Source organism: Hemitrygon akajei, chromosome 19 (genome assembly GCF_048418815.1).
Source record: "Hemitrygon akajei chromosome 19, sHemAka1.3, whole genome shotgun sequence".
Lineage (NCBI taxonomy): Eukaryota > Metazoa > Chordata > Chondrichthyes > Myliobatiformes > Dasyatidae > Hemitrygon > Hemitrygon akajei.
The window spans coordinates 75,354,798-75,381,371 of NC_133142.1; the positions used below are offsets into that span (position 1 = coordinate 75,354,798).

Consider the following 26,574-nt stretch of genomic DNA (forward strand, 5'->3'; position numbering starts at 1 on the left):
AATATATTTTTCCTCTCCTTTTGCACTACTTTATATATGTATACTTATTGTAATTTATAGTTTCTATTATTATGTGTTGCAATGTACTGCTGCCACAAAGCAACAAGCTTCACAACATATTAAACCTGATTCTGAGACTTGCAGTTACCTCAGACAGTGTAGGGCGAAGTAATGTGGTACGATATCTGTGTGAGTGAAGGAGATACAGATGAGGGTGAGTACAAAGAATGGATAATCTGTCATGAGGCTTTTACAAAAGCAATATCCTAGCTGAAAATCCAGAGCATAAATATTCTTGAAGTGTGTCATGTCGACCAGAAATTAAGCCAGGATCTGGAACCAAACAGAATGTCTTTGCAGGGGACCCTTGCTCTGCTATTGTTCGCAAGTGGAGTCTCAGGGCTGGGTCCCAGTACCCAGTCTTAACTCAGACTCTTGGCAAAGCTGTGAGCTTCAGTTCAAGTTTTTTTTTTGTATTTTTGGGGTCAAATGATGGTGCACAGGATGAGTGAACTAAATTTTTATTTACTTTTAGAGTTATAGCCCACAATAGGCCTTTCTTGCCCTCAAGCCATGCTGCCTAGCAACCACTGACAAGCCTAACCAAATGAAGGGACAATTTACAATGACCAAATAATCTACTAACCTGAACATCTTTGGACTGTGGGAAGAAACCAGAACACATGGAGGAAACCCATGCATTCCAGGGGGAGGGTGTACAGACTCCTTAAAGACGACACCAGGATTAAACTCCAAACTCCAATGTCCCACATTGCAATGTGTCATGCTAACCACTATGCCACCGTGGCCCCCCAAAGATCGGTAGAAGGTTTAACTAACTAGTGGATGGTCAAAGGGAGGAATAATTCATGCATCTCTGTGGGTACTGACACTGGTGGAGTGATTCCGTCACACACGCTTCCACCTCCAACTGCATTGCTTGATATTCAAAGAAATGAGGAAAAAACTGTTCTCAATCTGTGGTGCCAGTGTACACAAGTTAGTTGATTGTCAGCATGAAGATGATGGGCTAAAGGGTCTGTTTTGGTACTGTATGACTTTATGATTCTTATACAGTGGTGACTGTGCTTCTGTTAAGTTCCATAGAACCAGGTTTTGGGAGTGGAATGCAGTGTACAGTGTAGATGGACAGAAAGGTCTGCATGGATACGATGGGCCAAAGAGCCTGATTCTGTGCTACATGGCTCCATGTATTCTAGGAGAAAAATCTGTAATCCCTGAAGGACTGGTGGTTGTGTTCAGGGATATGGAACGAATGGAGCACTGTCTTGCAATAATCCCCTGGGTGTAGAGGAGCACAAATTTTCCATCTCTTCTCCTCCAACTGGACACACAGATATTTTCTGATATTGTTAGCAGATCTATAGTTTCCAACAGCAAGCAGGTGTTCAACCTGCTTAGAAAATAGCCTGGATCAGGAACCCACAACTTCTTTTATGCCATGACCCCTTATGACTGACTGAGGGGGCCGTGGACCCCAGGTGGGAAACCCCTGTCCTAGGATGATTACTGTTAAGATCATCAGAGCGAGCTCACAGATCCATACACTTAATTGCTACTCAAAGCTCCTTTAGCCTACTCTGCGCATTAGCCTGTGTGTTTATTAATGGAAAGGGCCTGGTCCAAATCCCAGTGCCCATCCTTATCCCAGACAAGTGAAATGGTTACTAACACTGAGCTCTTTAGCCAAGGTGATCAATCCATCATAAAAGAGACAAGAACCAGATGTACAACCTCCCAAGTCAGCTCCAACTTAGCTTACATTTTAATTTAAACTTTCAAACTTCCCTGCTCTTTCCCCATGTCCCTCAATTCCAGAAATCTGTCTGTCTCAGCCTAGAACAATCATTTGAGGCAGAGAATGCTGAAGACTTTCCACGTTACAAATATACCCTCAGCTCAGTCCTAAATCGCTTTATCCTGGACAATGACCTCTAACTTTCTAGAGTCCACACTATCAATTCCTCTCAGATCTTTTTTGATTTTTAGTGAGGGGCAAGCCCGATGATCGGATTAGCCTTCTACGTCCATCAATTTTGCCTGTCATGTTCCTTTGATGCTGGTATCACAATATTGTCAATATGATTGAAGCATCAATCTCCTGTGTACGTGTTTAATTTTATCTCATCCAGCATCACTGCCACCAGTCTACTTGTCAGCAAGGACATATATAAAGAAGGGTGCCAGATAACAACACAGAACATAGAATGTAGAAATTTACAGCACCTCACAGGCCCTTCGGCCCACAATGTTGTGCCGACCATGTAACCTACCTTAGAAACTGCCTAGAATTTCCCTACCACATAGCCCTCTATTCTTCTAAGCTCCCTGCACCTATCTGAAAAACCCTATTGTATCCGCCTCTACCAGCATCGCTGGCCGTACATTCCACACACCCACCACTCTCCGTGTGAAAAACTGGCCTCTGATGTCCCCCTATACCTACTTCCAATTGTTAACTATGCCCCCTCATGTTAGCAATTTCAACCCTGGGAAAAAGCCTCTGGCTATCCATACGATCAATCTCATCTCTATCTTTCATTCTCCGTTGCTCCAAGGAGAAAAGGCCAAGTACACTTAACCTATTCTCATAAGGCATGCTCTCCAATTCAGACAACATCCTTGTAAATCTCCTCTGCACCCTTTCTATAGCATCCACATCCTTCCTGTAGTGAGGTGACCAGAACTAAACACAGTGCTCCAAGTGAGGTCTAACTAAGGTCTTATATAATTGTAACATTACCTCACAGCTTTTGAGCTCAGTCCCACGGTTGATGAAGGTTAATATACCATACACCTTCTCAACAGCATTGTCAATCTGCGCAACAGCTTTGGCTGTCCTATGGACACCAGCCCCAAGGTCTCTCTGATTCTCCATGCTGCCAACAGACTTACCAATAATATTATATTCTGTCTTCAAACTTGACCTATCAAAATGAACCACTTCACACTTACCTGGGTTGAACTCCATCTGCCACTTCTCAGCCCAGTTCTGCATCATATCGGTGTTCTGTTGTAACCTCTGACAACCCTCCAGACTATCCACAACACCCCCAACTTTTGTGTCATCAGTAAACTTACTAACCCACCCTTCTACTTCCTCATGTAGGTCATTTATAGAAATCACGAAGAGGAGGGGTCACAGAACAGATCCCTGCGGAACACCACTGGTCACCGACCTACATGCAGAATATGACCCGTCTACAACCACATTTGCCTACTGTAGGCAAGACAATTCTGGATCCCCTTGGATCCCATGCCTCCTTACTTCCTGAAGGAGCCTTACATGGGGAACTTTATTAAATGCCTTACTGAAATCCATACACACTACATCCACTGCTCTACCTTCATCAATATGTTTTGCTATATACTCAAAGAATTCAATCAGCACTGTAAGGTATGACCTGCCCTTGACAAAGCTATACCGACTAACCCTAACCTGATTATGCCACTCCAAATGCTCGTAAATCCTGCCTCTCAGGATCTTCTCCAACAACTTGCCGACTACTGAAGTAAGTCCCACTGGTCTATAGTTTCCTGGCTTATCTCTATTCCCTTTCTTGAACAAGAGAACAACATTTGCAACCCTCCAATCCTCTGGTACTTCTCCTGTCTCTATTGATAATGCAAAGTCATCACCAGAGGTTCAGCAATCTTCTCCTTTGCTTCCCACCATAGCCTGGAGTATATCTCATCCATCCCTAGCAACTTGTCTAACAATGCTTTTCAAAAGCTCCAGCACATCCTCTTTCTTAATGTCTTTATACTCAAGCATTTCAGTCCATGGCATGTCATCCCCACAATTGCCAAGGTCCTTTATCCTGGTGAATACTGAAGCAAGGTATTCAATAAGTACCTCCTCTACCTCCGCCGACTTCATACACACGCTTTCACTATCACTCCTGATTGGTCCTATTTTAACAAGGCTCATCCTCTAGCTCTTCACATATTGTAGAATGCCTTGGGTGTTTCCTTAATCCTGCTCACCAAGACCTTCTCATCACCCCCTCTAGCTCTCCTAATTTCATTCCTAAGCTTCCTCCTGGCAACCTTATAATTTTCTAGAGCTCTAACAGTACCTAGATTCTTGAATCTTTTGTAAGCTTTTCTTTTCTTCTGAACTAGATTTTCTACTTCCTTTGTGCACCAAGGTTCTTTTACCCTACTATCCTTCCCTGCCTCAATGGAACATACCTCTGTAGAACACCATGCAAATGGTTCCTTAACATTCGCCACATTTCTGACGTGCAGTTCCCCGAGAACATCTGCTGCAAATCAGTGCTCCCAAGTTTCTGCCTAATGGAGCCAGTAACATCGTGAAGGATCCCACCAGTCCTCATGGACTGTTTGTCCCAGTCCCATCAGGGAAGAGGCTACTCAGTATCCACTCCAGGACCATCAGACTCAAAAACAGTTACTTTCTCAAAGCAGTAAGGCTGATCAACACCTAAGTCCACCACGACTCCCATCAGTCACATTATGTATAGCCTAGCATCACTTTATGGAGATAGAATCAATCTATTATATAAGCTATCTTACATATTCATATTTATTGTGCTTTTTAGTATTATTATTTTCTTTTCTGTGTTTTTTTTCAGTTGTATCAGATCTGGAGTAATGATTACTTTGTTCTCTTTACACTTGTGTTCAGGAAATGACATTAAACAATCATGAATTGTGAATCTCATGAGTTTCTTCAATAAAATGAATGATCCCAAAGGGGAAAAGAAAAAGGATATGTGTTAATGTTGTTTCACTTACCAACCACTCCAGAAGCCTTTAGAAGCAGGTGAATGGAATAGGCCGAGAGCAGGGCTATAGCAGACAAAAGAAAGCTAAAAGAAAGCAGGATGAAAGGCAGACAATTAGCCTCAACATTTTCAATGAAAGTGATTATTAGAAAGTTTAAGCATTTGTGTCAAATTATTGACTACTGAATTTAACAAATGCTTGAGACTTAAAATATTATGACAATTGACTGAAAAGTTGGTCAACAATAAGACTTCAGTATTTTACTTAGAATAGATTTTGAACTTCAAAAATCATAAAAATTATGGCTGGGGTGAGCAGTTTCTAGTTCCTAGGTGACAACATCTCTAAGGATCTATCCTGGGCTCAATATATTGATGCAATTACAAAGAAGGCATGACAGTGGCTATATTTCATTAGGGGTTTGAGCAGACTTGGTACATCACTAAAGACACGCACAAGCTTCTACGGATGTATCATGGAGAGCATTCCAACTGGTCACACCACCATCTGGTATGGAGGGGCCACTGCACAGGATCAGAAAAAAATGCAGAAAATTGTAAACTCAGTCAGCTCCATCATAGGCACTAGCCTCCCCAGCAGCAAGGACACCATCAAAATGCCCTGCCTCAAAAAGACAGCATCCATAATTAAGGACCTTCTCAAACAGGACATGCCCTCTTCTCCTTGCTATCCTCAGAGAGGAGGTACAGAAGCTTGAAGACACACACTCAATATTTCAGGAACAGCTTCTACCATCAGATTTCTCACTGGACAGTGAACACAACCTCACTATTTTTTCCTCTCATTTTACTTAATTTAAATATATATATTAATAAAATATAGGCTTATGTACAATTTTATTCATTGCACTTTACTGCAAAAACAGCTATCGTTACAAGTGAAAGTGATGAAAAACCTGATTCTGATATGGCTCTGTATTGTAGACTCCGAGTGGGAAGGGGGCAGAGAGAGGGGCGTCATGGTGTGGAAAGGGAAAAGAGAGAGGGGAGGGAGCAGGAAACACCAGAGAGACAAGGATCAATAAACCAATTGTTTGGAATGAAAATGATCTTGCCTGGTGTCTCAGGGCTGGGTATGTCTGCACCTGCGCCCACAACACCCGCTGCCTTGGCACTCCTCTGCCAACTGTCCCACACCCCTCCCGCAAATTTCACGACATATGCCAGTGATATTAAACCTGATTCTAACTCATAGACCTACAGCAGTTCAACACAGGTACAGGCCAGTCGGTCCACAATGTTGTGCTTAACTAATTAAATTAGTATTAACTAAACTAACCCCTTCTGCCAACACAATGTCTGTATCGCTCCATCTCTATCTAAATCCTCTTAAACACCTCCTTGTATTTGCCTCCACAACATCTACCGGCTGTGCGCTCTCGGCACCCACTATTCTGTGTAAAAATCTTGCCACACACACGTCCATTGAACTCATCTTAGATGCATTCCCCAAAGACATTAAAGAAGTTCCATTTGCTATTGTCTTACCACTCAATATATTTGAACTATATCCCTCACACTGATCTGGGAGAAGATTCCAGAGCAGCTCATGAGGCTCAATGAAGGTGAGATGATTAATGGTTTGCAGGTACCTGCCTGGAGTGTAGTCAGTTACATGACCATCTGCCACTCTACTTGTCAATGCTGCAGAGCACCAAGTCAATGTCTTCCCCTTTCTATTCCCTATTCTCGCCTCTTACCTCACCTGCCTACCATCTCCTCCAGTGCCCCTCTTTCTTCCCTTTCTCCCATGGTCTACTCTCCTCTCTCATCAGATTGCTTCTTCACAAGCCCTTTACCTTTCACAGTCATCTGGCTTCAACTATCACCGTCTAGCTCACCCTACTTCCCATCCCCACCTTTTTATTCTGGTGTCTTCCTCCTTCCTTTCCAGTCCTGACTCAAAACATTGACTGTTTGCTCATTTCCATAGATGCTGCCTGACCTGCTGAGCTCCTCCAGCATTTGTAAGCGTTGCTCTGGATTTCCAGCATCTGCAGAAACTCTTGTCTTTAAGTCCTGTTTTTCCTGTTATTTATTGCCAGGTCACTTTCCTGAAAATTTCTGTCAATATTGGAGGTTGTCTGAGTAGCATGCTGTGTTTAGCCGCTGAAAAGGGTAGGGGTCTTAGAAGGGCTGAATGCTCTTTCAGCTTCTCCTTTACTCCCACGACCCACAGGAAGCAAGTCACTTACAATGCCATGCACCTCACTTGTCTGGAAATATCACAGGCCTGGAAATTTCCACAAGGCACCACCTTCCAGCCTTGACTGTATTAACATCAAAGTCAGGTAGTTCAACTGTGATTTCACTAAAATTATCTTTCAACTGGGAAAATAAATTCAACTCCCCCACATGTTCAGGGCACTTCTGCAATATTTTGATATTGGTTTATTATCATTACACATGTTCCAAGATATGGTGAAACGCTTACTCTGTTCATACAGATCCAATCCTTACACAGTACACTGAGCAAGAATAAGGTAAAACAATGACTATGCAGATTAAGGTGTAAGCACTAACAAAAAAGTACAGTGCAATTAAATAATAAGGTGCAAGATCAAAACAAGGTAAATTGTGAAGCCAAGATAGATAGATAGATAGATACTTTATTCATCCCCATGGGGAAATTCAACTTTTTTCCAATGTCCCATACACTTGTTGTAGCAAAACTAATTACATACAATACTTAACTCAGTAAAAAAAATATGATATGCATCTAAATCACTATCTCAAAAAGCATTAATAATAGCTTTTAAAAAGTTCTTAAGTCCTGGCGGTTGAATTGTAAAGCCTAATGGCATTGGGGAGAATTGACCTCTTCATCCCGTCTGAGGAGCATTGCATCGATAGTAACCTGTCGCTGAAACTGCTTCTCTGTCTCTGGATGGTGCTATGTAGAGGATGTTCAGAGTTTTCCATAATTGACCGTAGCCTACTCAGCGCCCTTCGCTCAGCTACCGATGTTAAACTCTCCAGTACTTTGCCCACGACAGAGCCCGCCTTCCTTACACCTTATCATACCAGATGTCCATTCAGGAATCTGATAACAACGGGATAGACACATAGAAAACCTACAGCACAATACAGGCCCTTCGGCACACAAAGCTGTGCCCAACATGTCCTTACCTTAGAACTACCTAGGCTTACCCATAGTCGTCTATTTTTCTAAGCTCCATGTACCTATCCAGGAGTCTCTTAAAAGACCCCATCATTTCTGCTCCACCACCATTGCCGGCAGCCCATTCCATGCACTCACCACTCTCTGCGTAAAAAACTTACCTCCGTACGTACTTCCAATCACCTTAAAACTATGCCCTCTCATGCTAGCCATTTCAGCCCTAGGAAAAAGCCTCTGACTATCCACACAATCAATGCTTCTCATTATCTTTTACACCTCTATCAGGTCACCTCTCATCCTCCGTCGCTCCAAGGAGAAAAGGTCGAGTTCACTCAACCTATTCTCATAAGGCATGCTCCCCAATCCAAGCAACATCCTTGTGAATCTCCTCTGCACCCTTTCTAGTTTCCACATCCTTCCTGTAGTGAGGTGACCAGAACTGAGCACAGTACTCCAAGTGAGGTCTGATCAGGGTCATATATAGCTGCAACATTATCTCTCAGTTCTTAAACTCAATCCCACAATTGATGAAGGCCAATGCACCGTATGCCTTCTTAACCACAGAGTCAACCTACGTAGCAGCTTTGAGCATCCAATGGACTCGGACCCCAAGATCCCTCTGATCCTCCACACTGCCAAGAGTCTTACCATTAATAATACATTTTTGACCTACCAAAATTAACCACCTCATTCTTATCTGGGTTGAACTCCATTTGCCACTTCTCAGCCCAGTTTTGCATCCTATCAATGTCCCGCTGTAACCTGTGACAGCCCTCCACACTATCCACAACACCCCCAACCTTTGTGTCATAGATGCTGTCCTTGAGTTTTGAAGTACATGCTTTCAGGCTTTTGTATATTCTGCCCAATGGGAGAGGGAAGGAGAGGGAATGAATCAGTGGGTATTTATTCTAGTAGAGAGGACAGCCGTGAGAGCTGTTTTGGAGATCAGGCCCAGGATTTGCTTCCTATTCACAGAAATCACCCTGAGTCAGTATCACTTTCACTACCAGTTTGAGCTGTTGGCATTGGAATGCTCCCTGAATTAGAATCTCTGGCCACACATGCTTTGGTACATGTGGAATATACTTGCCATGCATTCCACAGACTGGAGAGACGGGAAAAAAGCTGCCCGGCTGGACAAAACTGGTGAGACAGACAGACATTGTGTAACAGAAGCTGCACCAGTTGGGCTTTATGCTGTCTATATCTTGCTATTAACCATATAACAATCACAGCACGGAAAACAGGCCATTCCAGCCCTCCTAGTCCGTGCCGAACTCTTAATCTCACCTAGTCCCACCTACCCGCACTCAGCCCATAACCCTCCACTCCTTTCCTGTCCATATACCTATCCAATTTTACCTTAAATGACACAACTGAACTGGCCTCTACTACTTCTACAGGAAGTTCATTCCACACAGCTATCACTCTCTGAGTAAAGAAATATCCCCTCGTGTTTCCCTTAAACTTTTGCCCCCTAACTCTCAAATCATGTCCTCTCATTTGAATCTCCCCTACTCTCAATGGAAACAGCCTATTCACGTCAACTCTATCTATCCCTCTCAACATTTTAAATACCTCGATCAAATCCCCCCTCAACCTTCTACGCTCCAATGAATAGAGACCTAACTTGTTCAACCTTTCTCTGTAACTTAAGTGCTGAAACCCAGGTAACATCCTAGTAAATCGTCTCTGCACTCTCTCTAATTTATTAGATAGATAGATAGATAGATAGATACTTTATTCATTCCCATGGGGAAATTCAACTTTTTTCCAATGTCCCATACACTTGTTGTAGCAAAACTAATTACATACAATACTTAACTCAGTAAAAAAATATGATATGCATCTAAATCACTATCTCAAAAAGCATTAATAATAGCTTTTAAAAAGTTCTTAAGTCCTGGCGGTAGAATTGTAAAGCCTAATGGCATTGGGGAGTATTGACCTCTTCATCCTGTCTGAGGAGCATTGCATCGATAGTAACCTGTTGCTGAAACTGCTTCTCTGTCTCTGGATGGTGCTATGTAGAGGATGTTCAGAGTTATCCATAATTGACCGTAGCCTACTCAGCGCCCTTCGCTCAGCTACCGATGTTAAACTCTCCAGTACTTTGCCCACGACAGAGCCCGCCTTCCTTACCAGCTTATTAAGACGTGAGGCGTCCCTCTTCTTAATGCTTCCTCCCCAACACGCCACCACAAAGAAGAGGGCGCTCTCCACAACTGACCTATAGAACATCTTCAGCATCTCACTACAGACATTGAATGACGCCAACCTTCTAAGGAAGTACAGTCGACTCTGTGCCTTCCTGCACAAGGCATCTGTGTTGGCAGTCCAGTCTAGCTTCTCGTCTAACTGTACTCCCAGATACTTGTAGGTCTTAACCTGCTCCACACATTCTCCATTAATGATCACTGGCTCCATATGAGGCCTAGATCTCCTAAAGTCCACCACCATCTCCTTGGTCTTGGTGATATTGAGACGCAGGTAGTTTGAGTTGCACCATATCACAAAATCCTGTATCAGTTTCCTATACTCCTCCTCCTGATATCTTTCCTATAATTCGGTGACCAGAACTGTACACAATATTCCAAATTTGGCCTTACCAATGCCTTGTACAATTTTAACATTACATCCCAACTTCTGTACTCAATGCTCTGATTTATAAAGGCCAGCGTTCCAAAAGCCTTCTTCACTACCCTATCTACATGAGACTCCACCTTCAGGGAACTGTGCACTGTTATTCCTAGATCTCTCTGTTCCACTGCATTCCTCAATGCCCTACCATTTACCCTGTATGTTCTATTTGGATTATTCCTGCCAAAATGTAGAACCTCACACTTCTCAGCATTAAACTCCATCTGCCAACGTTCAGCCCATTCTTCTAACCGGCATAAATCTCCCTGCAAGCTTTGAAAACCCACCTCATTATCCACAACACCTCCTACCTTAGTATCATCAGCATACTTACTAATCCAATTTACCACCCCATCATCCAGATCATTTATGTATATTACAAACAACATTGGGCCCAAAACAGATCCCTTGAGGCACCCCGCTAGTCACCGGCCTCCATCCCGATAAACAATTATCCACCACTACTCTCTGGCATCTCCCATCTAGCCACTGTTGAATCCATTTTATTACTCCAGCATTAATACCTAACGACTGAACCTTCTTAACTAACCTTCCATGTGGAACTTTGTCAAAGGCCTTGCTGAAGTCCATATAGACTACATCCACTGCCTTACCCTCATCAACATTCCTCGTAACTACTTCAAAAAATTCAATAAGGTTTGTCAAACATGACCTTCCACGCACAAATCCATGCTGGCTACTCCTAATCAGATCCTGTCTATCCAGATAATTATAAATACTATCTCTAAGAATACTTTCCATTAATTTACCCACCACTGATGTCAAACTGACAGGTCTATAATTGCCAGGCTTACTTCTAGAACCCTTTTTAAACAATGGAACCACATGAGCAATACGCCAATCCTCCGGCACAATCCCCATTTCTAATGACATCTGAAAGATCTCCGTCAGAGCTCCTGCTATCTCTACACAAACTTCCCTCAAGGTCCTGGGGAATATCCTGTCAGGACCTGGAGATTTATCCACTTTTAAATTTCTTAAAAGCGCCAGTACTTCCACCTCTTTAATTGTCATAGGTTCCATAACTTCCTTACTTGTTTCCCACACCTTACACCATTCAATATCCTTCTCCTTAGTGAATACCGAAGAGAAGAAATCGTTCAAAATCTCTCCCATCTCCCTCGGCTCCACACATAGCTGACCACCCTGATTCTCTAAGGGACCAATTTTATCCCTCACTATCCTCTTGCTTTTAATATAACTGTAGAAGCCTTTCGGATTTACTTCCACCTTATTTGCCAAACCAAACTCGTAACTTTTTAGCTTTTCTAATCTCTTTCTTAAGTTTCCTTTTACATTCTTTATATTCCTCGAGCAATTCCTTTACTCCATGCTGCCTATATCTATTGTAGACATCCCTCTTTTTTCGAACCAAGTTTCTAATATCCCTTGAAAACCATGGCGCTTTCAAACCTTTAACCTTTCCTTTCAACCGAACAGGAACATAAAGATTCTGTACCCTCATAATTTCACCCTTAAATGACCTCCATTTCTCTATTACATCCTTCCCATAAAACAACTTGACCCAATCCACTCTCTCTAAATCCCTGCGCATCTCCTCAAAGTTAGCCTTTCTCCAATCAAAAATCTCAACTCTAGGTCCAGTCCTGTCCTTCTCCATAATTATATTGAAGCTAATGCTATTGTGATCACTGGACCCGAAGTGCTCCCCAACACATACATCTGTCAGCTGACCTATCGCATTCCCTAACAGGAGATCCAACACTGCTCATCTCTAGTTGGTACTTCTATGTATTGTTGCAAAAAGCTATCCTGCACACATTTCACAAACTCTAAACCATCCAGCCCTTTTACAGAATGAGCTTCCCAATCTATGTGTGGAAAATTAAAATCTCCCACAATCACCACCTTGTGTTTACTACAAATATCTGCTATCTCCTTACACATTTGCTCTTCCAACTCACGCTCCCCATTAGGTGGCCTATAATACACTCCTATCAGTGTTACTACACCTTTCCCATTCCTCAATTCCACCCAAATAGCCTCCCTAGAGGAGCTCTCTAATCTATCCTTCCAAAGCACCGCCATAAGATTTTCTCGGACAAGCAATGCAACACCTCCTCCTCTGGCCCCTCCTACTCTATCACACCTGAAGCAACTAAATCCAGGAATATTTAGTTGCCAATCACACCCTTCCTGCAACCATGTTTCACTAATAGCTACAACATCATAATTCCAGGTATCAATCCACACTTTAAGCTCATCCACCTTTCTTACAATGCTCCTAGCATTAAAATAGATACATTTAAGATACTCTCCACCTCCTCCTCTCTTTTCATCCCTAGCAATGCATTCAAATTTATTATCCTTTTCTTTCTTCTCCCCTACAACTTCGGGCTGAGCGCATCCCTTCTCCATCACCTGCCTTCCCTCCCTCACACACTGTCTACTTACTTGCTCTACTGGTGAACTAACCTCCTCTCTCATAGTTTCCTCAAATTGATTTCCGCCCCCCCCATCTTACTAGTTTAAAGTCTGCCCTGTAGCCCTAGCAAACCTCCCCGCTAGGATATTGGTCCCCCCAGGATTCAAGTGTAACCCGTCCTTCTTGAACAGGTCACGCCTGCCCCAGAAGAGGTCCCAATGATCCAGAAACTTGAATCCCTGCCCCCTGCTCCAATCCCTCAACCACGCATTCATTCTCCACCTAATTCCATTCCTACTCTCACTGTCGCGTGGCACAGGCAGTAATCCCGAGATTACTACCTTTGCGGTCCTTCTTCTTAACTGCCTTCCTAACTCCCTATGCTCTCGTTTCAGGACCTCTTCCCCTTTCCTACCTATGTCATTGGTACCTACATGTACCACAACCTCTGGCTCCTCACCCTCCCACTTCAGGATATCCTGGACGCGATCAGAAACGTCCCGGACCCTGGCACCAGGGAGGCAAACTACCATCCGGGACTCCGGATTCTACACACTTTCCACCAATAATTAGTTTGCTCTACACTGAGATTCAACCTGCACTTCTTACACAGCAATCCTTTCTAATTATCTTAAACAGGTGGGGTAACTTGTAAGTCAGTCCCAGCCTATCACTAACCAGAATCTCTATTAAACCTTATTGAATAGAGTCATGGGATTATGTAGCATGGACAACAGCTCCTTTGACCCAACCAGTCCATGCTGACCAAGGTGCCTCATCCAATCCATGTACCTGCCCAATTTGTTATCAACCACTTCCTCTGGCAGCTCGTAGAACAGTTCAGCACAAGAACAAGCTCAACAATGTTATGTCAAACCAATTAAAGAGCCAACTAAATAAATCCCTGCTAAGAACTTCTTAATGTCCCTATTGTATCTGCCTCCACTACCGCCCCAAGTACTCATCTCTCTCTGAGTAATATATATCTCCCTTGAACTTACCCCTTTTTCATCTTAAATATATCCCCTCTGATATTAGACATTTCAACCCTGGGAAAAAGAGATTGTCTGTCTGCTCTATCGTTGTCACACATAACCTTATAAACTTCTACCAGGTTTCCAGCACTCCAGAGAAAACAACTCAAGTTTATCCAACCTCTCCTTACAGCTCTTGCTCTCCAATCCAGGCAACTCATCTGCACCCTCTCCAGAGCTTCCACATCCTACCTATAACGGGCGACCAGAAATGAATACAATATTCTAGATGCGGCTTAACTGTTTTTTTCATATAAGGCTGCAACTTGAGTTCCTGACTCAAACTCATTCCCTCAAATAATAAAGGCAAGCATGTCTTATAATAATAATAACTTTATTTATAGAGCTCTTTTCATATAGATGACGTAGTTCATGAGATTTACAATGGAATAGAAGTGCAAACATGAAAATAAAATAAAAATAAAAAACATGAAAACAAAAGACAAAATATGTTAACTAAAAGCAAGTTTCAATAAATAGGTTTTAAGCTGGAGTTTAAAAGTGTCAACACTCCTCATAGTTTTAGGTATTGAATTCCAGTTGAGGAGCGTAGTTCAAAAAAGCCGATCCACCAGTTATTTTTTGAAGGAGATGGTTTAATTTTAAGACACTGGTGGAAGAAAACCTGAGAGCTTGAGCAACATTATAAAACAAAGGTGATTCTGTGATGTCCCAGACCATGAAGAGTTTTAAGAAAGGTAAGATGCATTTTTTTAAATCACTCTGTCAACCTATGTTGTCACTTTCAGAGAACAATGGACTTGAACCCCAATCATCCCCTCTGTCTATCATCACTGTTAAGCATCTTGCCATTAATACTATATTGTCCCTTTCTATTTGGTCCAGCAAAGTGAAGCATTACATATTTGGCTGTGTTAAACTGCATCTGCCATTTTAACATTCTGTGTCCTTTGGCAGTCTTCTGCGCTGTCCATGATGCCAACATCTGTAAACTTACTAATGAACACGCATTTATGCTTTAATTCAGCTGACGAGGACCTTTTCTATTCATATGTGTGATCTATATGATTCACTCTAGATCCCTTGCATCTTAATCTCCTAGATACCACCCTTTATGTAAAAACATTGCCCCTCAGGTTCATATTAACCCTTTCCCCTCTCGCCAGAGGATCAGAAATGCATTCATCCTGCCTGTGCTCCTCATGAAGTGCTCAAATTAGGTGAAAAAAACTGAGAAATGTGGCACTGGCAGAAATAATTTTCAGCCCCTCTTGAAACCATCTTGAGCATGAGATATGATTTAAGCTACACACTTCTTTCTTGTTTATGAAACCAAACTGGAAGATGATTTGTCTTCCTCTGTGTATGCATACTATGTGAAGGAATGGCCCAATTAGGTGTACACTCCATTCAAAGCCCTGAAAATGGGCCCGCTGCAGATAGTGAAATGTTATTACAGCTCAGGACATTGGGGTTCAATTCTGTAAAGGAGTTTTTACTCCCTCAGTGGAAATGCATGGGCTTTTCTAGGCTTGGATTGTTTAACCTGTGTTATTGATACCCACTGCAAATGTCCGAAGATTTATCTTCATCATTTCTGGAATGCTGGTTTCATTCTGGTAATTCTGCATAAACCCAAGTTCAGCCCTAAATTCACAACCTTCCTCTAAAGAGACCTGTCTGGGAAATATCAAGCTAATGGGAAGAGTGTCCTCAATGCTGAGGTACATCCTGGGCAAATTTAATTTGCCAAGGGATGCAAAACAGATCAAGTAAACAGTCAATTGTACAACCCCCTAGACCAAGGGTGGTGAAGCTTTTTTGAGAGTGTGTGTTCAAATAGGCAATAATTGAAAAAATCCTCTTGTGTGCCATGTTAATTTTGAGAGGATCTGTCCAGGGTCCAGCATGCAAGTGACATTACAATGAAAACACAGCAACACCTCTACTTCTTTAGGAGTTTGCAAAGATTCAACATGACATCTAAAACTCCTTTTTTAAATCTTTTTATTAATTTTCAAACAGAACATAAGAAGAAAAACAGCAAATACAGAGAGCTTGAGAGTACATAATTTATAAGGCTGGAATGAAAATAGAAACAGTTAATAACACAGATGTAATAACCTCCCAAACTCATACTGTGTTATAAAAGTGGAACCCCCCCCCCCAAAAAAAACAACAGCTAACCTAACCGACATGGGCTATTGTATCATATCAGGTATACACAGTAGTGTCAATAACTCCGCACCTCTATCCAAATAACTAAAGATGATGAGAAAAAGGTTTGGGAAAGGTCAGTTTAAATCATATGAAAATGTTGAATAAATGGTCTCCAGGTTTCTTCAAATTTGACCGAAGGGTCAAAAATGACGCTTCTGATTTTTTCTAAACTCAAACAAGATATATTTTGGGAAAACCACTGAAATGTAGTTGGGGGATTAATTTATTTCCAGTTCAGTAGAACAGATCTTCTAGCCATTAGTGTGACAAATGCAATCATCCGCCGAGCTGAGGGGGATAAACAACTGTTTTGTAAGCCAAAAATTGCAGTGATAGGATGAGGTTGCAAATTAATACTCAGAACTGTTGAAATGATACCAAAATATCTTTCCAGTATTTTTGTAAGCAAGGGCAAGACCAAAATATGTGAGTCAAAGAGGCTACTTCAGAATGGCATCTATCACAGATTGGATTAACGTGAGAATAAAATCGAGCAAGTTTGTCCTTAGACATATGGGCCCTATGTACCACCTTGAATTGTATTAAGGCGTGTTTGGCACATATAGAAGAGGAGTTAGTTAATTTTCTCCCATTGCTCTGTAGGTAAGGGACATTGAAGTTCTTTTTCCCATTCCTTCTTAATTTTATCTGACATACCTGGCTGTACTTTCATGATTATACTATAAATGACGGCTATTAAACCCTTCTGATAGGGATTTAAACCTAGAATTTTTTCCATAATGTCAATTGGGCATGAATTCGGAAAGGACTGTAACATATTATTCAAAAAATTTCTAATTTGTAAATTTCTAAAAAAAAAATGGGCTCTAGGCAAATTATATTTATTAGACATCTGTTCAAAGGACATGAAACAATTATCTGAAAATAAGTCACAAAAACATGTTATACCCCTCGTTTTCCATAGCACAAAGGCTTGGTCCATAAGAGAGGGCTGAAAAAGAAAGTTAGATATAATAGGGCCTGATAAGATGAACTTATTCAAACCAAAAAATTTACGGAATTGAAACCATATTCGTAATGTATATTTAACTATAGGGTTAGTCATTTGTTTATTCAGTTTAGAGAGGACAAAGGGAAGCGAAGATCCTAAGATAGAGACCAACGAAAAACCTTGTACAGATTTACACTCTAAATTTACCCATTGTGGGCTTTGTATTGCCACCGAGTCCTGTGTCCAAAATATTAAATATCGGATATTAACTGCCCCATAATAAAGTCTTAGGTTTGGCAAAGCCAAACCACCTTCCTTCTTAGATTTCTGTAGATATTTTTTACTTAATCTAGGATTTTTATTCTGCCATACATACAAAGATATTTTAGAGTCAATGATATCAAAGAAGGATTTAGGAATAAAAATTGGTAATGCTTGAAATAAGTATAACAATTTAGGTAAAACTATCATCTTAATAGCATTGATTCGACCAACCAATGACAAAGACAATGGGGACCATCTAGTAATGAGTTGCTTAATCTGGTCAATTAAAGGTAGAAGATTAACTTTAAGTAAATCCTTATATTTCTTGGTAATTTTAATACCCAAATAGGTAAAGTTATCTGTAACGACTTTAAATAGTAGATGTTTATAAATTGAAACTTGCGTATTTAGTGGGAATAATTCACTCTTGTTTATAGCCAGAAAAGCTACTAAACTGAGCGACAGGAATAGATCTCTCAGGGTCAGAGATATAAACATCTAAAATGCTGACAAACTTCGATAGATGTGAGGTGGAGAGTACATTGACTGGTATAGAAACACCAATGCCCTTGAACAGAAAAGCCTCCAAAATTAGTGAATACAGGCCAGTCCATCACAGGTAAGACTCTTCTAGGACAACTAATGTGCAAAAGAGGGCGGCATGGTAGTGCAGTGGTTAGCACAATACTTTACAGTACCAGCAACCCATGTTCAATTGCCTCTGCTCTCTGTAAGGAATTTGTATGTTCTCCCTGTGACTGCTTGGCTTTCCCAGGTACTTTGGGTTGGAAGGTTTACAGGTTATTGTAAATTGTCCCATGATTAGGCTAGGGTTGCTGTGTGGCATGGCTCAAAGGCTTGAAGAGCCTGTTCCATACTGTATCTCAATAAATACAGTATAAATTGTTGAGGAACAGCAGAACAGAGAAACCTTTGCCCCAGATCACTAAGTCATATAGCATGGAATAGGCCCTTTTGTCCACAATTTCACACTGACCATCAAGTACTATAAGCACAAGAGATTCTAGAGACACTGGAAATCCAGAGCAGCACAAACAAAATGCTGGAGAAGCTCAGCATCTATAGAGGGAACTAAAGGGTAGACATATCAAGCTGAGACTAGAGAAGCTTCTATCCTGATGAAGGATCCACCACTACTTGGTCCAAAACATTGACTGTTTACTCCACTCCACTAACGCTGCCTGACTGCTGAGTTCCTCCAGCGTTCTGTGTGTTGACCATCAAGTATTTATTCCCACTATTCCCACCATGTCCCTCAGCTTGTCTCTGATTCTGCTACACACGGGACAATTCAGCTGCGTACCTATGGGATGAGGGAGAAGAGGTGGAGCACCCCAGAAGAGCCAGTCTGTTTACACAGGGGACATACAACTTCCATTCATACAGCGCTCGAATTCAGCACCACAGCTGTGACACCAGCCTGTCTGCCAAAACAGGCTCCATTGACCAAAGTTCTGTTCTCACGGTAAAGACAAAACAACATTGTAAGAACATAATTCATAATGGTTTCGGACATCAGCACATTCCAGGAGCTGGTATTCTATTAATTTGTATTTATTTAGTGATATAGCATAGGACAGGCCCTTCCAGCCCAACAAGACACACTGCCCTGCAACACACCAATTTAACCCCAGCCTAACCACAGGATAATTTACAATGACCAATTAACTGGTACTTCTTTGGACTGTGGGAGGAAACCAGAGCACCTGGAGGAAACTCACACACACGAAGGAAGAGCATACATACTTTCTTAAAGAGGGCACTGGAATTGAGCTCCAAACTCCAATGCCCTAAGCTGTAATAGCATCATATTATGCTATGGGGGGAGAGGAGAGGTGGAGAGAGGGGGGCAGGAGAGAGGGGGCGGGAGAGGGGGGCAGGAGGCGGTAGAGGGGGCGTGAGAGGGGGGCCGGGAGAGAGTGAGAGAGGGTGGGAGAGAGAGGGCAGGAGAGAGGGAGAGTGGAAGAGAGACAGAGAAAGAGAGTGCGGGGGAAAGAGCTTAGAGAGCATGATGGAGAGAGACAGATATAAGAAATGAAGGAGAAGGAGAAAGAGAGAAAGAAAGGCATGGGAAGAGAGAGAAAGAGAGAGGTGGAGGCATCAGCATCTGATATGGCAACACCAATGTTCTTGAATGGAACAGCCTACAAAGTGCACTGGATACGGCCCAGTCCATCACGAGATACTCAACAATGCGTCATTAAAGTCACTTAGAACACATTTATTCCCCATTCTGAACAACTGAACCTCCTGAACATGTCTGCATGCGTTTATGCATTGAGTTGCTGCCACATGATCGGCTGATTTACATAAAGGTGTACCTAATAAAGTGGCCACTGAATATACATCTCCACTTCACAGCAATGCATTTCATGCAGAGAGCTGCAGTAGCTGATGTAATTATTTCTTACAACCAGATCCACATAAACCTAGTTTTTACTGTAATGTTAGGAAAAGTAACTTCTGCATTGTTGAAGTTCGGGTTTACTATATGGTAATGCATAAATATTCAACTCTCTTATCTATCAAATAGTACTAGAATTGGAAGCATAAGTCCTCTGGTCTAGTAAAGACAGTGGATTCCTGTTCCTAATAGTTAATAATGGAGGAATTCATCCGGTGTGCACACGTGTTCTTTTGATTGACTGTAAATGACAAAATCAGCACAGTGTAGATAATCAACTGCCTTCATACATTCCTTTTGAAGATTACATTCTCCAAATCTTTAATTTCACTGTAATATTCCGATGACTGCTGAGATCTTCAAATTCTTCATAGTTCCAAATTGTTGAAGTTGTGAAATCGTTTCATTTCTGGCATGCCTGAAACTGCAGTGAGCAAAGCAGTTCGGAAATGAGTTGCTGCTTCCTTCTCACAAACTCCCAGTGGCAAATATCACTAAACGACCACACAAGTGCACCCAACTAGCACTTGTAAGGACCTGTTCAGCAATAGTTTCCTGCCCCAATTAAGCAGCATAGTGTCCTAAATAAATGGGAATCTGGCTATTTTCTTGAATAGTTTTTGTTCTTGAAGAGTTGTTCCAAAGAGCTGCCCTGATTAACCAATTAATCGGTATTCTGAATAGCCCTAGGTTGCAAAGAATTCAAACCTGCTCAGTAGTTCTGGTGTTTTATGCTAGATTCACCTCTTCTGTTGCCCTAATTCTGTTCTGATTCAATTGGTCTCAGTTATTTTCATCACTAGATTGGGTTCTGCATCACACTTGAGTCTGAGACCCAATATCAAGAGCAGTGTTCAGAAAACACAGTGACATTTAATTATACAGATGTATTGTTTACATGAAATGTTAACTCACTTGGTTTGATCCTGAGCAGCAGAAGCGGTCAGTGTTTCTCCACTCAAAGGGCTTCAGTCGCTCAGCTGCGGCGTACACTTACGCCTTTAGTATCCAAGCAGATGAAGGGATATGAAAATTAGTTGAGAAATTATCCTTTTTGATACAGGATAAGCTTTGATTGAAATTGCTGATGACCTACTCCAACTTTTATTCCTAGTGTCCCTCCATTGTGGAATCATGGAGACGTTTACATGATATCATTACACTTGGCAGAGATGGAGATGTGAATTACAAAATTAGTAATCCAGAGTCCTGAACCAATAATCTAGAGACCTGAGTTGAAATTCCACACATGTAATTAAACTTTGGTTCATAATGTTGAATTTGCAAAATACGATAACCAGTTTTAGAAAACACAAGAGATTCTGTGGATGCTGGAAATCTAGAGTAACATATATATTAAATCTTGGAGAAACTCAGCAGGTCAGGTAGCATCTATGGAAAAGAATAAATAGTCAACATTTCAAAATTTAAAGCTCAAAGTCAATTTATTATGGAAGTATATATATGTTGCCATATACAATCCTGAGATTCATTTTCTTGAAGGCATACTCAGTAAATCCAACAACCATAACAGAATCAGGGAAAAGCTGCACCACTTGGGCATACAACCAGTGTGTAAAAGACAACAAACTGCAAATACAAAAGGACAGGAATAATAATAATTATCTAAATAAATAAACATTGTGAACATGAGATGACTAGTCGTTGAAAGTGAGTCAATAGGTTGTTGACAGGTGCAGCACAAGCCCGTGTGCTTAGCCTCCTGCTCTACTCATTTAAGCACAGCTCCAATGCCATATACTCAAATACACTGATGACACCCGTGAAGGCGGAATCAATGGCGGTGACAAATCTCTTACTCGATGTCAGCAAGACCGAGGAGCTGATCATCGACTTTAGGAGCAGGAAGCCGGAGGTTCATGATCCAGTCCGCTTCAGGGGATCAGAGGTGGAGAGGGTCCCAGGTGTTATCTTTACAGTGGACCTGTCCTGGCCCCAGTATGTAAGTGCAATTACAAAGAAAGTACAGCAGTGCCTCTACTTCCTTAGAAGCTTGCAAAAATTTGGCTGAAATCGAAAATCTAGTATGGAAACACCAATGCCCTTGAATGGAAAATTCTACAAAAAGTAGTGGATATAGCCAAGTCCATCATGGGTAAAGCCCTCCCAACCATTGAGTTCATCTGCATGGTGTGTTGTTGCAGGAAAGCAGCATCCATCATCAGGGACCTCCACCACCCAGGTCATGCTCTCTTCTCGCAACTGCCATTAGAAAGAAGGTACAGGAGCCTCAGGACTCACACCACCAGGTACAAGGAACAGTTATTACCCCTCAACCATCAGGCTCTTGAAACAAAGGAGATAAATTCACTCAACTTCACTTGCCCCGTCATAGAAATATTCTCACAGCCTGTGAGTTCACTTTCAAGGACTCTTCATCTCATGTTCTCAATACTTATGGCTTAGTTATTATCATTATTTCTTTCTTTTTGTATTTACACAATTTGTTGTATTTTGCACACTGGTTGAATGCCCAAGTTGGCACGGTCTTTCACTGATTCTATTACGGTTATTATTCTATTTCGGATTTTTTTGAGTATGCCAGCAAGAAAATGAATCTCAGGGTTGTATATGATGACATATATGTATTTTGATAATAAATTTAATTTGAACTTATTGAACTTTGAACTTCACTCAATTTCACTTGCCCCATCACTGATGTTTCGTGCCAGGACTTCATCTTGATGAAAGGTTTTATTCCAAAGAAAAATCGACTGTCTAAGCCTTTCCATAGATGCTGCCTGACCTGCTGAATTCCTCCATCATATTGAGTTTTAGTAATAATGACCACAAAAGGTTGTAAAATTGTTGTAAAATCCATTTGGTTTACTGATATCCTTCCTGGGAGTACATTTGTCATTCTTGCCCTGTCTAGCCCAACTGTGATTCCAGCCCATTTAAAGACAGTCTGCAATGGCTTGGCTTGGCAAGTCACTCAATTGTACCAGTGCATTTCTTTCTCAAACAGAGAAGGATTGCAACTAGATAGACCACTGGTATTGACCTTGGCTCCAAATTTGGATATGCCAAAGTCATTCACATCCCAGTCAACCTTGCAAACCTCTCTGCATGAACATCCAAGGACTGGCATCAAAACTGAGAGAGCTATCCCACAGAGATGTTTACTCCAACAATATGTCCCAAACTAGTTAACCATCCATGAGGACAAGAACAGCAGGTGTTTGGAAGCACTACCACATGCAGTCTTTCCTCTGTGTCATCCACCATCCTGATTTTGAAATCTATTACCAGTCCTTCATCATCACTGAATTTAGAGTCTGGCACTTCTTAGCAAACAACATTGCAGGAATACTTTCAATCTGGTATTGTGGCAGTTAAAGAAAATGGCTCACTACCACTTTGTCAAGGACAGACAAGGGGCAGGCAAAAAATGCTGGTCTGCCAGCAGTGTCCAGATCCCAAAAAAAGGAATAAGGTTAAGAAAATAATAAATATTTTAGCTATCCAATTTCTTCATTGAATGCAAATTGATTGACCTAATCAATGCAAACTGAACTATTTCCATCAGGCCATCAGACTGATTAACTCACCCTGATTTGAGTGTATTTCTATGTTACATTGACTGTTTTATTTATTATAAATTATTATAAATATCTATAATTGCACATTGCACATTTAGGTGGAGACGTAACATTAAGATTTTTCTCCTCATGTATGTGAAGGATGTAAGAAATAAAGTCAATTCAATTCAATTCAAATTTCTTACCCACATAGGGTGGCAGAGTATTATTACAGCACCAGTCATCACCAGCTGGGGTCCAACTCCCATCGACGCCCTGAAGCAGTTTGTACGTTTTCTCTGAAATGTGCGGGTTTCCTCTGGGTGCTCCAGTTTCCTCCCACATTCCAAAGGCGCATGGTTAGGGTTAGTGAGTTGTGGGTATGCTACATTGGCATCAAAATGACACTTGCCGGCTGTCCCAGCAATCCTCCCTGATTTGATTTGATGCAAATTAATGTTTAATCTTTAAAAGATAACAATTCTCGACTTTGATGAGAGCTATCTATATGATATGGGATTAGAAACATGACAAATACAGGAGCAAACTTCCCTTCCCCGAAGAACATTAGTGAATCAATTACTGAAGAGATGCTAGAAATCTGATACAAAACATGAATCGCAAAGACAATCAGCAGGTCAGGCAGCCCTAATGAGGAGAAGAACAGATTTTTAGTTTTTATTTAGAGATACAGCTCAATGACAGGCCCTTCTGCCATTCAGCCCAATTGCAGTCGTGTGACCAATTATCTGCTAACCCGTACACCTTTGAAATGTGGGAGGAAACAAGCGCACCCAGAGGAAACAGGCGTGGTCACGGAGAGAACGTACAAGCCCTTTAGAGACAGCCCACATTGTCTGTGCTGAGCACTTTTCCAAATTAAACTAAACTTCTACCTGCATGCAATCCTTTTCACCACCACACATCCCCATCTCTGTATATTCTATCACCATCCTCTCTGTCTCCACCAATCCTGCACCAAGCATTCGGTGTAAAAAAGCAAGCATCACACATCTCCTTTAAACTTGCCCCTCTAATACTTGACACTTCTATCCTGGGAAAAATATTCTAAATGTCCACCTATCAATTCCTCCCATAATCTTATAAACTTTAGTTAGGTCTCGGTTCAGCTTTTCTTACTGAGAGACGACAAAGTTTATCCAAACTCTCAATATAGTTAATACTCTCTCAGTATCCTGATAGACTTCTTGTGTATGATATCCAAAATTTCTTCTCTCTCTCTTCCTGTAATGGGGCGACCTGAACTATATGCAATACCCCAACTGTTATCTAACCAGTTTTATTTGGCTAGAGCGTGACATCTTATTCTTCTACTCAATGCCCCAACCGAAAAAGGCAAGCTTGCCATACCATAGACACTAGACGTTGGAAATATTGAGCAAAGCCGGAGGAACTCAGCAGGTCCGGCAGAGTCTATGGAGGGAACAGTCAATGCTTCAGGCCAAGAATTTTCATCAACATGCCAAATGTCTTCTCTACCACCGTATCTACTTGAATGGGAGAAAAGATCATGCTGGACACTATCTTTGACCAGTCGTTAACTTGCGAGATAATAATCAACTCATATGTGCCATTGCACAGTGAAAATACATTTTAAACTAACTGACAGTAGGGACGCAGGGAGTTTTAGATCTACTAAATATTAAACTAAATGATAACTGCACTAACTGTTGTCTCCTGGCAAGGAATGCCTGAACATATTTACGCCACATTTTATGATGCCCAGACCAGGCATGTGAATCAGCTACTGCATTTGAAGGCGTTTATTTTCTCCATTCATTCACCACCTGTGGTCCCAGCCAATGGGGCAGCTGATGTTGTACCACACCTCCACCCCACCCCCACCAGATCTATGCCAAGATTACAGTATCACTGCCTAAAAAAGGCCTGGGTATGAGCTACTTGTTCACCATGTGGGTTCAAGCAGCTGGCTTCAACAGTGCATATCCTGTCTAACAGCATTACTGGGATATATGTCTCTTGCAGAATCATAACCTTAAATTAGCATGCTACCACTTTTCCTATACACTGAAAGCCTGATGTACATGTACCTATCTATATCTATAAAATAAATAATAAGGTATATACCTTACTAACGTGACGGACACATGCTCTGAGTTTTCCAGTGGTCATAATCAACATAAAGTAAACAAGTGTATCCTGATGCAATTAGCCTCATCTAATTATGGACCAACACCCAAAGGAGCAGATATGTTTGCCCCAATAAACTATGTGAGGGAACACTACATTTGACAAAAGGCAGCAAAACAAATTGCCATTATTATTTAAAATACATTTACATTAAAGTATTTAAGAAACCGACAATGACAGCAGCTCTCTTCATTTGCTAATATGGATGTAATATCAAACACTTTTTAAGATTAGCTTCATTTGTCACATGTACATTGACACATGAAGTGAAATGCATTGTTTGTGTCAATCTGAGGATGCACTGGGGGCAGCTTGAAAGTTGCACCAGGTTTCTGACACCTACACAGCATGCCCGTAATTTATTAATCCCTACTAATCAGTACACCTTTGGAATATTGAAGGAAATCAAGGCAGCCGGAGGAGACCCCTGCAGTCATGGGGAGAATGTACAAACTCCTTACAGACAGCAGCAGGAATTTAATCTCTGTTAGCCAAGGTGCCACCTAAGCTAGTCCCATTTGCCTGCATTTGGCCTAGTTCTTCCTACACCTGGTGAGAGATTGAGCAAAGAACATAGAACAGTATGCACAGAACCAGGCCCTCCAGCCCACAATGTTGTGCCAAACCAATTACATTTAGTAATCAACTAATCTCGTCTGCCTACAAAATGCCCATATCCTCCCATTTTCATAATATTCATGTACCTATCTACACGCCTCTTAAATATCTCTCATGTTTCTGCCTCTACAGAAAAAATATGAATGCATATAAAATAAATATTATAGTCATTAGAGGTTCAAAAGAAACCACAGAATTCTAGAGCACTGTTGTTATTGCTTAACTTAATGCAAAGGCTTCTTGAAAGAGAATTTCAATGTATATCCCAATAGCACTATATATCATCATCATGTGCAATGTCGATGGTGTTGGCGATCACGGTCTCATGAACATGATTATTCTTGGCAAATTTTTTGACAAAAGTGGTTTGCTATTGCCTTCTTCTGAGCAGTGTCTTTACAAGAAAGGTGACCCCTGCCATT

At 41.4% G+C, this 26,574-nt stretch overlaps 1 protein-coding gene across 3 annotated transcripts in view; it reads right to left on the reverse strand.

The window, feature by feature from the left end:
* The window catches only part of slc38a3b (solute carrier family 38 member 3b), a 284,604-nt gene that overhangs the window by 204,353 nt on the left and 53,677 nt on the right, over positions 1-26,574 (reverse strand). For all 3 annotated transcript variants that reach the window (XM_073072906.1, XM_073072905.1, XM_073072904.1), the window contains exon 5: positions 4,783-4,856. In XM_073072906.1, the coding sequence (XP_072929007.1) occupies positions 4,783-4,856 (74 nt within the window). The remainder of the gene's footprint in view (positions 1-4,782; positions 4,857-26,574) is intronic.